General features: G+C 43.0%; 1 protein-coding gene across 3 annotated transcripts in view; it reads left to right on the forward strand.

Moving 5' to 3' along the window:
• The window catches only part of CREB5 (cAMP responsive element binding protein 5), a 488,046-nt gene that overhangs the window by 351,903 nt on the left and 120,909 nt on the right, over positions 1-15,234 (forward strand). For all 3 annotated transcript variants that reach the window (XM_051963010.1, XM_051963008.1, XM_051963009.1), the window contains 2 exons: positions 7,417-7,543; positions 9,467-9,577. In XM_051963010.1, the coding sequence (XP_051818970.1) occupies positions 7,417-7,543; positions 9,467-9,577 (238 nt within the window). The remainder of the gene's footprint in view (positions 1-7,416; positions 7,544-9,466; positions 9,578-15,234) is intronic.

Genomic DNA, 15,234 nt, shown 5'->3' on the forward strand with positions numbered 1-15,234 from the left:
ATTATAAATAATAATGAGTTGGCGAGACAGTTATTTTTAGATTATTATATTGAATTATTTTTAGAACGAGATCCAGAATTAATCCTAGCAATGGGTGATTTTTAATCCAGCAAATTTAAGTTGTTTTATCTTGATTGTGGAATAGGGAGAATTCTATCATTTTCTGTTGTTTCATAATATACTGTTGTTTTCTGAAGTCACTAAAAGAAGTCCCCTGCCCCCAGGCTCATCTTGCCCCCAAGATCTCTGCAAGTCATTTCCTTTTCAGAAGAAGCAAAATTTTAAAAGTCCACTCCTGGGGGAAGGGAAAGGGGAACATCCTTCTCTCTTGTTGTTCTGTTTCTCTGAAGATTTAGGGGTTTAGACTCCCCTTCCCCGGCCCCTGACAGAAACTCGTTTGGCAAGTCTGGCTATAATTCTTCCCTTAAGAACATCCAAATGAAGTCTCTGTCTCTCTTTATAGTTGTGTACTCAGAACATAGAACAAAACTCTTCCTTCTGTGGTGTTCTCCCCATGCTTTTCCATGGGCTGGGGAAATTGTTTGGAATGGTCTCACTTTGACCTTTTCGTCTTAGAAGGACCCCTTGGTGCCTTCTGTTCTGAGCTGAGATGTCTTCCATCCATTCTCTCTCTCTGGGTGGCTTTGTTACTGCCTGTCTGATTCTGTCTCTGTCTCTCTCTCTTTCTCTGTCTCTGTCTCTCTCACACACACATACACACACATAAATTGAGAAAAAGAGATATGAACTCTATCAACACATTGGATATTTTCAGTGAGATGGAGTCCATAAGTCAGTCTAAATAAATAGACAATTGGGGGCAACACACTCTTCCTTTATTTACTTTTTTTGTGTCTATCCATCAATAAAATTGTTGTCTAAATATGAACTGTGTAAAATGGCAGCTCCTTCAGGGCAGAGACTTGTCTTTGTGTTCACGGGGCCCGACATATGTAAGTTTGTCAATCAACAAGCATCTGCTATATGCTGTATGGCAGGCACTATTGAGCACTATTGAACTGCAAAGAAGGCAGTCCCTGACTTCAGGGAGCTCCCATTCTGATCACGGAGGCAACATAAAAACCAGGCGTGTATGAGATAGTTCAAAAATCAGATTGCAGAAGGTGGGAGTTGAGCTGAGCCTTGAAGGAAGGCTTGGAATGCTTAGGAGGATCAAAGATTTAGAGCTGAAATAGACATTAAAGATCATTTAGTCTCACCCAAGCAATTTTCCAGATGAGTCAACTGAAGCCCGAAGAATAATTCGCCAAGGTTACCCAGAGCGGGGATCGGACCTGATTATCATTCCAACAAATGCTTGTTGAACTGATACGGTTACCAATGTTTTATAAAATTCTATGAATAGTATTCGTGATTAGGGCAGTTTTTAGGAAATTTCTCTTAAATTTATCTCCTCCTAAGAGAGGAGATTTATTTAGACTGACTTTTATGGACTCCATCTCATTGAAAATATCCAATGTGTTGATCGAGTTCATATCTCTTTTTCTCAATTTTTGTCCACATTTCTTGTCCTAAACTGAGCCCTGACTGAAAAATAAGAGAGTTCCCTTTCTGAGTCATGATATTTTAATTGCTGTCTGTTCTGACCCCTTAACTTGACAGATAAAGAAACTGAGTCCCAGATGGAATGTTTTGCCAGAGGCAGCCCAGTCCGTTGACTTCTCCCCTGGCCCCCTTTCTATGAAGCCAGATTCCTCATGTCTCTTTAATTGCCAAGATCTCTGAAATGTTTATGGTTCACTCTTGATTCTGGCATTGCTTACCCTGCTTTCTGGATGACTTAATTAGTTTTACTGTTGGTTTTTTTTTATTTTTATTAATTAACTTATTTTTTTTTACCATGTTGACCATATGCCTGTGGGGCTTTACAAAAGGCTGCTCCGTCAACCTCTCCCAAAAGCATTGGTCCAGCAGCTCTGTGAGATCAGGGGAGTCAATTTATCTGGACCTCAGTTTCTCATGTGGGCTGGAGCAACTCTGAGGTCTCTTCTAGGTCTGCAGCTGGGGATTTGAGTCAGTCTGTTCTGTCAAACATCAGGTTACATGAGCAGATTCAGTCTGACTTTTTGCAGGCGCCCCCACCTTGGTGAGGAGCATATGGGGGGGGGCAGGGACATGAGAAGGTTTGCTGTTGTCCCTTGTCTTCTGCTGAAAATGGTGAAAATAGTCTGTCATCTTTGACGTTTTAATTGAAAGAAAAGCTTACATGGATTCCAGCCCTAAGCGGTGTGTTTATCCAAGTGTATAAAGAGGAATAATGTGTGAGTTTGGAAAACTCTCAGTACCACCGGAGCCCCTTCAGTCATTGAAGAATCCATTCTGAGCTCACACACCTTACCTTGTTCCATGCCCCAACAATCGTGAGCAGAAAGACTTTGCCTAAAGGCACGTGGTTATTAAAAAGAGAGGATCAGTTTGCTCAAAGTCTGGAATTATTAGCTCATGGCGACAAGCCCACACTAGAGAGAGGGCAAGAGAGAGGGATGAAGGGAGGGGTGGGGAAGGGAGCAAAATGAAAAGAGAAACAAGAGGTAAAAAAGAGAAACAAAGAGGTCAGAGGAAAAAGAGAGGGAGGGCACAAAATGAAAGAAAAAGAGAAAGTGAAAGAGGAGGAAAAGGAGGAAAAAGACAGAAAATAGGAAAGAGAGATGAGATAAAAGGAGAGAAGAGCAGAGAGAGAAAGATGAAGAAAAAGAGAAGCAAAATGAGTGAGAAGGATAGAAAGAAAGAAAAGAGGAGGGAAAGAGAAGAGTAAAAGGAAAAGAGAAAGAGAGGGGATGGAAGAGAAGAGGAAAGGAATATGGGAGAAAAGAAGAGAAGGAAAAGAAGGGAAGAAGAGAGGGAAGAAGTAGAGAGTTAAAAGTCAAGGAAAGAAGAAAAAAGAGACGAAGCAAGTAGAAAGCAGTGAGGAAGAAAGAGAGAAAGAAAGGGAGGGAAAAAGAATAACAAGGGAGGGAGGGAGGGAGAGAAAGAGAGAGAGAGAGAAGCAGAGAAACAAGAGAGAGAACAAGAGACCATTGGTTCTTTGTTTTCACAACTGCTACAATTCCACAATCATTTTCAGAGCCTTCATTCTGCATGATTTATAAAGTTTTTAAAAAGGGAGGGAAGGAAGGAGGCATATCATTTGAAATGGATTCCTGATCTCTTATCTCAGTTTCACTGAGACATCCTAACATTTAAACTGCTCTGGGAAAAAAAAAAAAAATCATGGAAATAAAGATGGGAATGTACCAGTAATTCTTATTCTAGGGCCAATTGACTTCTTTATTTAGGAGTTTTTTAGTGATTTTGACGTACTGGATTCCTTGGTAATGCTATGTATTTTATTCCCTGCATTTAAAATCCTCTTCTAAGAAGGAGGCCTTGGGCTTCCCTACAACATCAGAGGGGCCCCTGATACACAAAAGAGGATGTGAACATAGGGGCTATATGGTGAAAAGTTGATTTTTACTGAGCTTTAGCACAAGACGCTCTCCCTGCTCTATTTTCAGGTGTGGAGGCAGCAGAAGTCTGAGGCTGGCTCTGGGCTCTGTCATTCCCTGCCTTATGGGGACACAAAGACTCCAAATCTTGGAGTTTCAGTTTCCATGCCTGAATAATGAGGGAAATAATATCCATCGCCCTACTCTCTGTTGACCCAAAAGGTTTAAACCATCATAGGAGTGCAATATATTATCACAACAATTATGGTGATGTCTGCATATACAAAGGGAAGTGGAGAATTAAAGCAATTACTCCAGTAATTCTGACCCCAAACCACTTTTGCCTCAATTATCTGGATATTTCAGGCAAAAGTGTTTTATGGGCTGATTTATCCTAATAATTGCCTCAATTCTCCACTTATAATCTAATTTTTATGGGGGGAGGGGCACCCATAATTTTATCGGTGTGGAAACTCCTTGTAACTTAGTAAAGAAGCTGCTTTGATATTTCATAAGTTCTAAAATTAATTTTGCAGTGGAAAGTGATAGCTTAAATATTCTGCTTATATTTTTAAAAGCACGGGTCACATCTGGGGCTGAAATTCAATCAAACCAATTACGGGACTCATCAAAATCCAAAGAAACAAGGAGTCCCGCCCCTCACAATCACCTGTGGCAACTTTTATCGTTCTGTACGATGACAGTCGATGTCCATAAAGTCGTCCTAACTTGGTCCGGGGCAAACAACATCATACTGAAGTCAGAGAACCTAAATTTCCATCTCAACTCTACCACTGATTACCCATGTAACCTAAGGTGCTTTCTATTTCTTTGCCTCAGTCTCCCAATCTGCAAAATTAAGGGGCTGGAGTTAATGAAGTCCTGATTAGCTTTAAGTCAAAACACTGAGACACTTGAAATATCTTAAAAGGTGTTTGGAATGATTAAAGAATCATTTGTGCTAGAGAAAAGAACACTTGATTCTGAATCAGAAGATGTGAGTTTGGATCCCTTTGGGGGCTTGGGAACCACCCAAGTTTGGTCTTGGACAAGTCACCAGCTCCCCAGGTTTCATTTTCCTCTGTTAAAAAGGAAGGGATTGGATTAGGTGACTCCTTCTTTCAAGGACTTCCAGATGTGGGCTCTTCTTCCATGAAGGCAGATCTCAACTCATCTTTAGGTTTTTGAGTCAGAAAGATGAACTTTCCCCTGTGGTCATAGAGCGATTATGTGAATTATAAGGATTTGAACCTGGTTAGTTCTTCCTGCCTCCAAAGCCTGCACACTTTCTTTTACACCATCTTGACTCTCCTATATGTTTTTCATGTTTTGGGGTATAGACATATATATTTATTACTTTAGATATTTGTCTATAAGCACTTAGAGAAGTTGGGGAAATCATAGGCATGTAATTCCCTGGACTGATGCACGTTTCTAATTAATATTCTCACATGTATGTGTCTGTGATGATCAACTATGATTTCTTAAGGAGCCTTTTGATCATTTCTGGCAAAAAAAAAAAAGGTGGAAAAAGTAATTTCTGTTAGTGTCAAGTCGTATAAACGAGAGGGAAGATCGAATCTTGTTACTCATCCTGACCTCCCCACATCTTTCCAATAATTCAGCCCAGTCCAACACACAGCCTACTATGTGCCAGAAACTGGATCGAAGATGCAAAAACAAAAACAAGTCTCGAGGAGGATTTGGTTACCCTATTAGACAAATAACCAAACTTTATAATCCTAGCAATTTCTCATCTTTGTATTTTTTTAAAAGGCTCAATATAATGCAACCGGACTTCTCACGTGATTCTCCTAACAGTTAATCTTGGCACTATCCATATTTTGTTTCTGCTCTCGAGGGGCTTACGATCTAATGCAGAAGGCAACACACACACAAGGATATACAAAGAAAATATATTCGGGATACATTAGAAATAATCAGCAGAGGAAAAGCACTAGCATTAAGGGGAATCAGAAAAAGATTTTTGTAGAAGAGGGGATTTTATCTGGGACTTGCCAAAAGCTGGGAAAGGCAAGAGACAGACGTGAGGAAGGGGAAGTGCTCTGGGGATGGAGGGAGCAACTAGCAAAGGGCCTGGAGCTGGACATAGTGTCGTGGAACAGCAAGGAAGCCGGCTGTAAGTCAAACATTACATTTCTAAGGCAAAAACTCAGAGTAAAATTATCACAGATGAGCTACCTGGGATGTCATGAGATGTTTTTGGTTTTTGCCTTTTTACAGATCGGAGTTGAGATACACCAAGGGGATGGGCCCCAAAAGGGAGTTAGCTTATTTGCCATTTTTAATAAACACAAATAATTCCCTTTTCCCTCAGTCTCATGTTCCCTGACTCAATAAATCCATATAAGGGTATGGTGTGGTTTTTTTTTTTTTTCCTGTGCTACGGCAAAGCTCAGACTCAGGGCTCCCTAGAGAATGGCTTGCACAAGCCCTGTAGGTCAGGCCAAAAATCAGAACGTTCCTGTCAAGCAGCCTAACACCTTGAATTATTATGAAATGGCTGATTTCTACTTGCCGGCCTGGAATCTCAACTCTCCCAGTGAGTCTGGGTGACAGAGGGTGGAGCTGCCCTTGGTCCTTTGTTTGGGGAAAGCCGGGATGGGAGACGTTCTGTTTGTTTTCTCATCCCAGGCAAGAGGCTCCAGCAGATTTCTACATGAAATTTGTTCTGCAGGGAGTGAGGACATGGGGCGGCCCACGATGAGACCGGGCTTTCAGGAAAGATGCCTGAGATGGAGGGAATGACATGAATTGTTTTTAGACTAGGAAAAAACCCTGATCCAGGGGAGTGCCCACGTAACCATGTTCCAGCCTACATCCCTAGAAGGAAAGGTTTAGAGTAGGAGGGCCAGTAAGGGTAATGTCATCCACCCTGCCTTGAGAGAGGAAAAAGGTAAAGTTGGAGGCTGCATAATACAGTGAAAGGTTGTCTCTGGATCTGGATTCAAATTCCACCTCTCCTTAGGTTTTCTCATCTATAAAATGAGAGTTGAACTAGTTGACTCTTGACTTTTCCTTCAGGTGCTAAATTTAGGTTCCTATGATCTCAAGGGTCTTGGTCAAGTGCATACATGTGGTCATTGGAGATGTTTTCCCCCCAACATGTAAATACATTTTTATTTATTTAAATATTTCCAAATTACATGTAAAAAAATTAACATTTATTTGAAAAAATTTCAAGTTTTAAATTCTCTCCCTGCCTTCTACCTCTCCCTTGGTCCTTAAGAAGTAAAGAAAGAATACATTTGAATATTTTATATTTGCCATGTTACACCAAAAAATACACACACACACACAAAGAAAGAGTTAAAAAAGAGTTTCAATTTGCATTCAGAGTTCATCAGTTTTCTCTGGAGGCCGGCAGTTTCATCACGAGTCCTCTGGGATTGTCTTAGATCATTGTACGGCGGCTGAGAAGAGCTGTCACACTGTTGCTTCTTATACAATGTTGCCGTAACTGTGTACAGTGTTCTTCTGGTTCTGTTCACTTTGCATCAGTTCTCGTCAATCTTCCCAGGTTTTTCTTCTTGCATCACAACAGTATTCCATTACAATCATATACCACAATAGCCATTCCCCAAGTGGAATCAAAGGAGATAAAGCTTATTAAGCATTTTTCAAACCTTAAAGCAGCAGTCTACAAGCAATTCTAATGAATATTTATTCTGTATATGACTTGTTTTGCACGGATTTGTTTGCACGAGCTCCTGCACCAGGACAGGGATGTCTCTAGTCTCTCCCCATTGTTTAGCACAGTGCCTGATGCAAAGTAGGAGCTTATTAAATGTTTATTATTACTGGAAAATGGGATTATTATTTCCTCCAGATCCTCATTGACACGAATACTATATAATAGAATACTATCTCTCTCGGGCAAGGGATTCTCAGTACTCTGATCTTCAGGACTGACAATGATACCAACTTCTCCTTCTTCCTTCCTTCCTAGGCCTGTCCCAGGCTCTCTATCGTCACTACTGCACCTTCACAACAGACAGAGACAGCCCATGCCAGCCTCTATGCCCGGGACCCTGCCGAATCCCACCATGCCCGGCTCCTCAGCAGTCCTGATGCCGGTAAGACTTTTGATTTCATGGCTGGTTCTCCTAATATTTTAATACACGCCTGTCCTGCTGTGTTTACAGGTTTCCCTTATTTATTCTGGAGGTCCATGAACTCAGAGATTTTTTTTTGAGGGGGTTGATAATTGTATTTCTATGTTATTAGTTTCCTTTGAAATTCTGTATATGTTATTTCTTGCATGTAAATACATGGTTCTGAGAAGGGGTCCCTTGACATCACCACACGGATTATCCGGGGGGTTCTGGACCTCCCCCAAAGCTAAGAACGTGTCCCCTTTATTAAGGATCTGTGTTGAGAGCTCCCTCTACTTCAGCCATCACAACGCCATAACTTAGGAGCTAAGTCTGAGAGAGCTGCCCAGGTTAGGTTAGAGTGAAATGACTTGACACAGCTAACAAACTTCAGAAATTTGGACCCAATCCTTCCTTATCGAAGTCCATCACTTTTTCTATAATATCAAAATACTCCTCCAAAATGTCTGCTCCTTCACCCTCACTTCCTTATAGATTCCCTATTGCTTGGAATACCCTGTTTTTCTGTGCCTTAAATCTTCTCTGTGTCAAAATGAATTAATTACAGAAAATGGGTTAACTTGAGGGTGTAAAGTTGGGTCATATCCCAGCTTTCCTATAGCACTAATCACAGGGCTGTTGTCCATCTCCCCTTCATTGCTTACGGCCCTCTCTTTCCCCTACTCCGCCCATCCCTCCTAGAAATTCCCAGCCCTTCTTAGAAGCTAGACATAGCTCTTCAGGACAGGTATAATCCAAATGCAACAGTGGGGCACCCATCGTGGTAGTGGGCCCAGTGGGAAATTTCCTGCTCTTCCCCCACAGCACAGCTACCCAGAGAAAAAACAAATTACCAGCAGATAGATGCAAGCTCTGCTCCACCTCTCACAGCAGAAGGCCTCATAACCTTCCCCCGTCTCCCTACCTCTCCTGTCGTACCTTACTATATGACACATACTCTTCGATTTCTTGACTTTGTCCCACTGGCCATTCCAAGACCGAGACACTCCGTCTCTGGTCTCTGGTTTTCCACTCGTGGGGAACAGCCCAAGAAAAGGCCAGGTAAGAAGGGGAGAGGCAGATGTTACTTTATTCCCATTTAATAGATAAGGAAACTGTGGCTTAGACAAGGTAAGCAATTTATCCTCTAATAAAGCATTCTAATATCTGAAAACTCATCTTTCTGAGTTTGAATCTGGCCTCAGATACTAGCTGAGTAATCCTGGACAAGTCACATAATCCTGTTTGCCTCCGTTTCCTCATCTGTAAAATGAGCTGGAAAAGGAAATGGGGAACTGCTCCAATAGCTTTGCCAAGAAAATCCCAAAGGATTTTCTTAAAAAATCTGACCCAACCAAAAAACAACTAAACAACAACAAAATGTCTGAGGCAAGAGTCATCCTGGTGGGGCCTCCCTGAAGTCAGGAGGACCCGAGTTCAAATCTGTCCTCAGACACTTAACACTTCCTGCTGTGGGACTCTGGGCAAGTCACTTAACCCCAATTGCCTCATTAAAAAAAAAAGAATCTTCCTGGCTCTGGGTCCAACATTCTACCTACCACGACATCTAGCTGCTGTAAGTAAGGAAAGATGGGTTGCATGACCCTAGGCAAGTCACACGGCCCTCCACCCCCCAGGTCGCCTTCAAGGGCTAGAGAGAAGTAAGCTATCTGTTCTCTTGAAGCCTTAGTCCCTGAGAGCCTGCAGAGAGGGCCACAGCGGATGCCTTGCTATTGCGAATAGCATAGAACAGCCTGAAGCTGGGCCTCGCATGGCTGCTGTGTGTCATACACAAGTTTTCTCGCTGGTTCCTTGTCCACTCAGAGCTTCCCGGCAGCTCCGGGTCCCCCTTGCGGGACCAGTCTCAGACTCCGTCTTTAATTCTGCCCCTTTCCCCTCCGGTAGATGGAGAGGCAGATGTCCGTGAACTCCAACCTCATGGGGATGCAAGCCCCCAACCTCAACAACCCCTGCGCGTCTCCCCAGGTGCAGCCGATGCATTCGGAGGCCAAGATGGTGAGTAACCGGCCGCTCCTCGTCTCGCTTCCCTTGCCTGGGTGTGTTGCCCGCCGGCCCGGAGTGTGGGTCAGGGCAGTGACCCGCTCCTCTGTTTGCCATGAATGGGTCTCTCTGTTCCAGGCCCATGAACAGATTGGCTCACATCTGAGAGTGTTTGTTACTGTAACTTACAGGGGAATTGTCCCCAGTGACGGGGAGACGGAGAGGGTGAAAGGGCTGTTTGGAAAGTGCAGCATTTCCAAGAAAGCTTTAATGGGGCGCCCTAGATTTGTGTCTGGCGTTAATTTGCTTTGGTGGAAAATGGACGTGTGGATCGGTTTAGCGATTACAAAAAGGACAGCAGATTTTCTCCCTTTTGTCAGCTCATTTCTAAATGTGTTTTCCTGATATTTCCATCCGAGGAAGTACTAGGTGTGAAAAACCTGTGCCCTCATTATCATCCAAATGTATTTTATTAAATCTGAGCTCGTGCAAAAGCATCTCAAGGTAAGTCTGACTTTGACTATTAAAAAACTAGAGCTAGATTTCCCACCAACCTCCTCCATCTCTTAAAAAAGTAATAATAAAGCTACAAGAAATTTGCCCATCATCCTCAAAAATAAGTAATGTTTTAGGCAGTAATCAGCTTTCAGGGAAATCTGCAGTTACTCGTTCCTCCGAAGCAGGTTGCGATCCTTCTGGAGCGCAGGATGTGGTTTTCAGGAATGACTGTGCCTGAAGGATTTGCTGCCTTGGTGCAGGGGGTGAGCTCCCTGGGCTGGCTTGGCTCCGTGGTTCTCAGTCTGTGGGCCACTGGGTCTCAGTCCTCCCCTGGTTGGGGGAGCCTCCAGATTGCTTGGTTGTGGAGAACAGAGTCCCCCTCAGCAGCAGGAGGCAGCCTCCGAAGCGGGCATTGGCAGAATTGGGGAAGGAACCGTGTGTATCGAGCAGAGCTGTGCGGTTACTGAGAAGGACGTGGGTCTTGGGTGCTTTAAAGTCCAGTGGGCTTCGATTGAATGGTTAGCCATATACATCTGTGCCAATGGGCATTAATAGGCATTTTTCAGACTTGGCTGTGATTTCATTAGCACCAGGAAATGCTGATAAGGAAACTCTGCCAGTGTAGACTGGCACCGGCTCCACTACTTTGGTTCTTAAAAATTGCCCGAGAGGCATCCCAGATGGCAAAGGGGATGGGCTCGCAAAGAGCCGGATTTAAGGCCAGCCTTTGCCACGTTCTGGCCATGTGACCCTGGGTGTCGCTCAGCTCTCTGAGCTTTGATTTCCTCACCTTTGACATGACCAGGTCAGGTATGATCAATTCCTGGGTCCCTCTCAGCTCCAAATCAATCGAGGGTCCTGTGAAGACCTACTCTAAGGCTTGCCTCTGATCCGTGTCCGCCATGTAATCTTGGGTAAGTCTTGGGGTCCCAAAACGCCCTCAGATTGACAGAAATAAGACATATCACAGGGGTCTCACCTGCTCAGACCATGCAGTCCACCAGGTGATAACTTTCTGCTTGGTTCAGACATGTCCGACTCTCCTAGACCCTGTGGGCGATGGGACGCCGATACCGTCCATGAGGTTTTCTTGTAGTTTGCCCTGTTCTTCTCCAGTGCATTAAGGCAAACAGAGGTTGGGACTTGCCCAGAGTCACATAGTCAATAACTGTCTGAGGCTGAATTTGGACTTCGATATTCCCGCCTCCAGTCACAGAACTCAGTCCCCGAGCCCCCTGCGTGCTTCCATCGATAAAGATGCTCCTGCCGTTTTCTGATCCTTACACTTGGCAGCTTCTCTGAGCTTCGGAGTGCCATGCTTCTGTACCATGGGGAAGACGGGGTGAGCTGGCCAGGGCTCATGACTCCCTGTGCCACCATGAAGCTTTTTCTGGTCAGTCTGTGTCTTACTCATCCCATCTTACCCACAAGGACCCTCCAGGAGGCTCAGTCAGTTAGTAGAGAAACAAAGATGGCAGCAATTCAGGATCAACTGGGGAATCCCACATTTGTGAGCTTTCAGCCTGAAAAAGCGGTTGTTCTTTGAGCAGCCCATTGACCCAACATGGTGACAAAGCCCAGAATGCTGGCGACCCTGGGCAAATAAAAATTCGTGGTCAAGAGATCTCTCCCGACTGTGCCACACAGTCATGGGGACATGCCAGATGGCACCGATGCCCGCTATAGAGCTGGGCAAATCTTTCAGAAATAGGCAAATGTTTGTTCAGCCCAAGCCGTGCAGAGCCAAACCAAATACTTGTTGGCAGAGTCAAATTCAAGTTGGCGTCTATTTTGGAGACCAAATGAACAGTAACAGTTTGCCCTCTCTCAATGTCTCTCTGTCTCTCTGTCTCTCTTTGTCTCTCATATAAGGGGAAATGGAACAGTGAGGGCACTCAAAAAAAATAAAATTAAGTTATTCATTCATGCGTTATTGGTAGGAGATACAATTCTGCAGATCGGACATTTTCTGGTTCTCCTCATTGGGTTTGAGGGCACGGTTGGGGAAATGGCTGCCCTTTAGAAAGATCCAGCTGCTCCCTTCTCCCTTCCATCTTCTGAACAGCTGCCAACTTGATTTTCTTAAAGCCTGGGTCTGATCGGGTCATTTCTTTGCCCACATAGCGAATTGCAAACTTCTGTCTTTGGCATATGAACCTTTTCACGGCCGGGTGCTACCTGAGCTTCCCAGGCTGATTTATCCACCTTTCTCCTTCCCACACTTTCCCATCCAACCAAATGGCTGCCCTTGAAGCCTAGAATGCTCTCCCCACCCCGATTGGTCCTGCTTACTTCCTAGATATATCATGTTTCCTTTCTTGTGGACTTGTTGCCCCTGTGCACAGAACGCAAGTTCTCTAAGGGCTGGCGATGTGTGATTTTTGTTTTTGTATTCTCATCACTCAGGATCGTGCCTATGTGGGCTCTTGGTGAATGACCATTGGCCGCAGACAACCTTTAGATGACTTTAGATTTCCTAAATTAAAACATAGCAACTAAATGCTTTTGCCCATCTACTCTCTGGTTTGTTTTTTTTTCTCAGAAATTTTCATCCCCAAACCCTAGCTTTGTTCTCATCCGAGAAGAAAAGAACTCCCTCAAATCACACTTCTAGATCCTTTAAATGTATGAGAAAAAGTATTACTGTATCCTGATGGTATATAATAGTAGACTCCAATAAACGAATTCATGGCTAATATTTAACTTCAATATAAGTGCTTTTCCAATTCCTATTCTAAGTAAGGAAGCAATATGCCATGAATTGGGATTCAGAGGCAAAACAAAGCAGATTCTGCCCTCAAGGAGCTTATATTCCATTAAGGAGAAGCAAAATGGCTAAAATAAGAAGATAACGAGGTTCTTACAAAGCACATACAAAGTAATTTCATGAAATAGAGGGGGAAAGGATCCAAATCAGTTCCAATTGGTCAGTAATGAACAGAACTCACTACACCCAGTGAAAGAACACTGGGAAATGAGTGTGGACCACAACATAGAATTTGCACTCTTTTTGTTATTGTTTGCTGGCGTTTTTGTTTTTCTTCTCAGATTATTTTTATCTTCTTTCTAAATCTGATTTTTCTTGTGCAACAAGATAACTGTATAACTATGTATACATGTATTGTATTTAAGATATGCTTAATATATTTAACATGTATGGAACTGCCTGCCATCTAGGGGAAGGGATGGAGGAAGGAGGAAAAAGGTGGAACAGAACTTTTTACAAGAGTCAATGTGGAAAGATTACCCATGCTTATGTTTTGACAATAAAAAGCTATAATAATAATAATAAAGAAATAGAGGGAGAGAGGGAGGAAGAGGAAGGCTCCACAAAGATGATTTGTAGAAAATGCTAAAAAGGAAAGAAACTTCCAAGTTGTTATTTTCACTTTTTTTCATCCACTCTAAGATAAGGAAGCCATGGCTATCAAGATGACTAATCTTGTTTCTCTCAGCAAATGGTCATAAAAAGTAATTTTTCCAGCTTGGTCAATAGACTGAGGCACCAAGCACCTAAAACTCATCATTGTTTTCATTTTGGGACTCAGAAAAAGCAGAGAAAATCTTGGCGTCCTCCCTGCTATTCGCCCATAGCATATCCAAGAGACCAGGGGCAAATGACTAAGCTCTCTTGAGATCTGTTTTCTACAAAGTGACAAGTCATGGCTTTGCTAACAATAAAAGACAAGGGTGGAGCCAGTTTAGCTTCCATCTTAATCCTTCAGTCTAGGGGGAAGGTACATTTTCATGGTCTTCTTAGTCCTGTCACCGACTCATTTGCTAAAACAACATTTAATATGCAAGTTGTCAGCCAGCGTGCTAAGGTACTCCCCAGGTTAAGTCCAAGATTGCTGTGATCCAAGAGTACAAGCTACTGAATGTCTTAGCCAATGGACCCTGCAGTCCACCACAGGTCATGAGTCGGTATCAAGAGAATCTTTCCAGGTCACTTCTGGTCCTGTGACTTTGTTATTAAATAATAATGACCTTAGTTGCCATTATCTGACTTTCAGGTTTACTTGACATCAATTCTTTCATGTGACATCATTCTTAGTCACTTCTTGGTAATCTGGTGCTTTTGGTGACCTTTCAAGAGCCCAAGAGTGATAGAAACTTAAGCAGAAAGGGGATTTCACAGTCCCCTCATCTCCTGAGCAGTTGTGAGTCTGAGACGGTGACAGCTAATGAGATGGAGCATCAGGAACGTGGGATTGGCAGTGATGGCCAAGCAGTAGCTCGAGGCAACCACACTGTATTTGATTTCCAGCCATGTCCTTCTCTGACACTCTTTCAATCCCTGTGATAAACAACCTCTTTTATTCATTGCCGCCTGCCCCCTCTCCCCCCTCCCCCCAATTCCCATGAGTCTTTTACATAATACATTTTACTACTGGAATACACAATAACCAAAGATTTGGGGAAATGTCAAGCTAGTTTGCCTTCTGCCGCTACCAGTGAGTATGGTGATTATCAGCCACCTCTTATTTTTTTATTTTATTTTATTTTTATTTATTTATTTTTAAAATAATTTTTTATTGATAGAACGCATGCCAGGGTAATTTTTTACAGCATTATCCCTTGCATTCATTTCTGTTCCGATTTTTCCCCTCCCTCCCTCCACCCCTTCCCCCAGATGGCAAGAGTCCTTTACATGTTGAATGGGTTGCAGTATATCCTAGATACAATATATGTGTGCAGAACCAAACAGTTTTCTTGTTGCACAGGGAGAATTGGATTCAGAAGGTAGAAATAACCCGGGAGGAAAAACATAAATGCAAGCAGTTTATATTCATTTCCCAGTGTTCTTTCTCTGGGTGTAGCTGCTTCTGTCCATCTTTGATCAATTAAGGCTCTCTTTATCAAAGAGGTCCACTTCCATCAGAATACATCCTCAAACAGTATCATTGTTGAGGTATATAATGATCTCCTGGTTCTGCTCATTTCACTCAGCATCAGTTCATGTAAGTCTCGCCAGTCCTCTCTGTATTCATCCTGCTGGTCGTTCCTTACAGAACAATAATATTTCATAACGTTCATATACCACAATTTACTCAACCATTCTCCAATTGATGGGCATCCATTCATTTTCCAGCTTCTAGCCTCTACAAACAGTCAGCCACCTCTTATTTAGCAATACTCCAATGGTGGAACTCAGCAGTGTCTTTTATCTTCTC

Source organism: Antechinus flavipes, chromosome 5 (assembly GCF_016432865.1).
Source record: "Antechinus flavipes isolate AdamAnt ecotype Samford, QLD, Australia chromosome 5, AdamAnt_v2, whole genome shotgun sequence".
In the NCBI taxonomy this organism is placed as follows: Eukaryota; Metazoa; Chordata; class Mammalia; order Dasyuromorphia; family Dasyuridae; genus Antechinus; species Antechinus flavipes.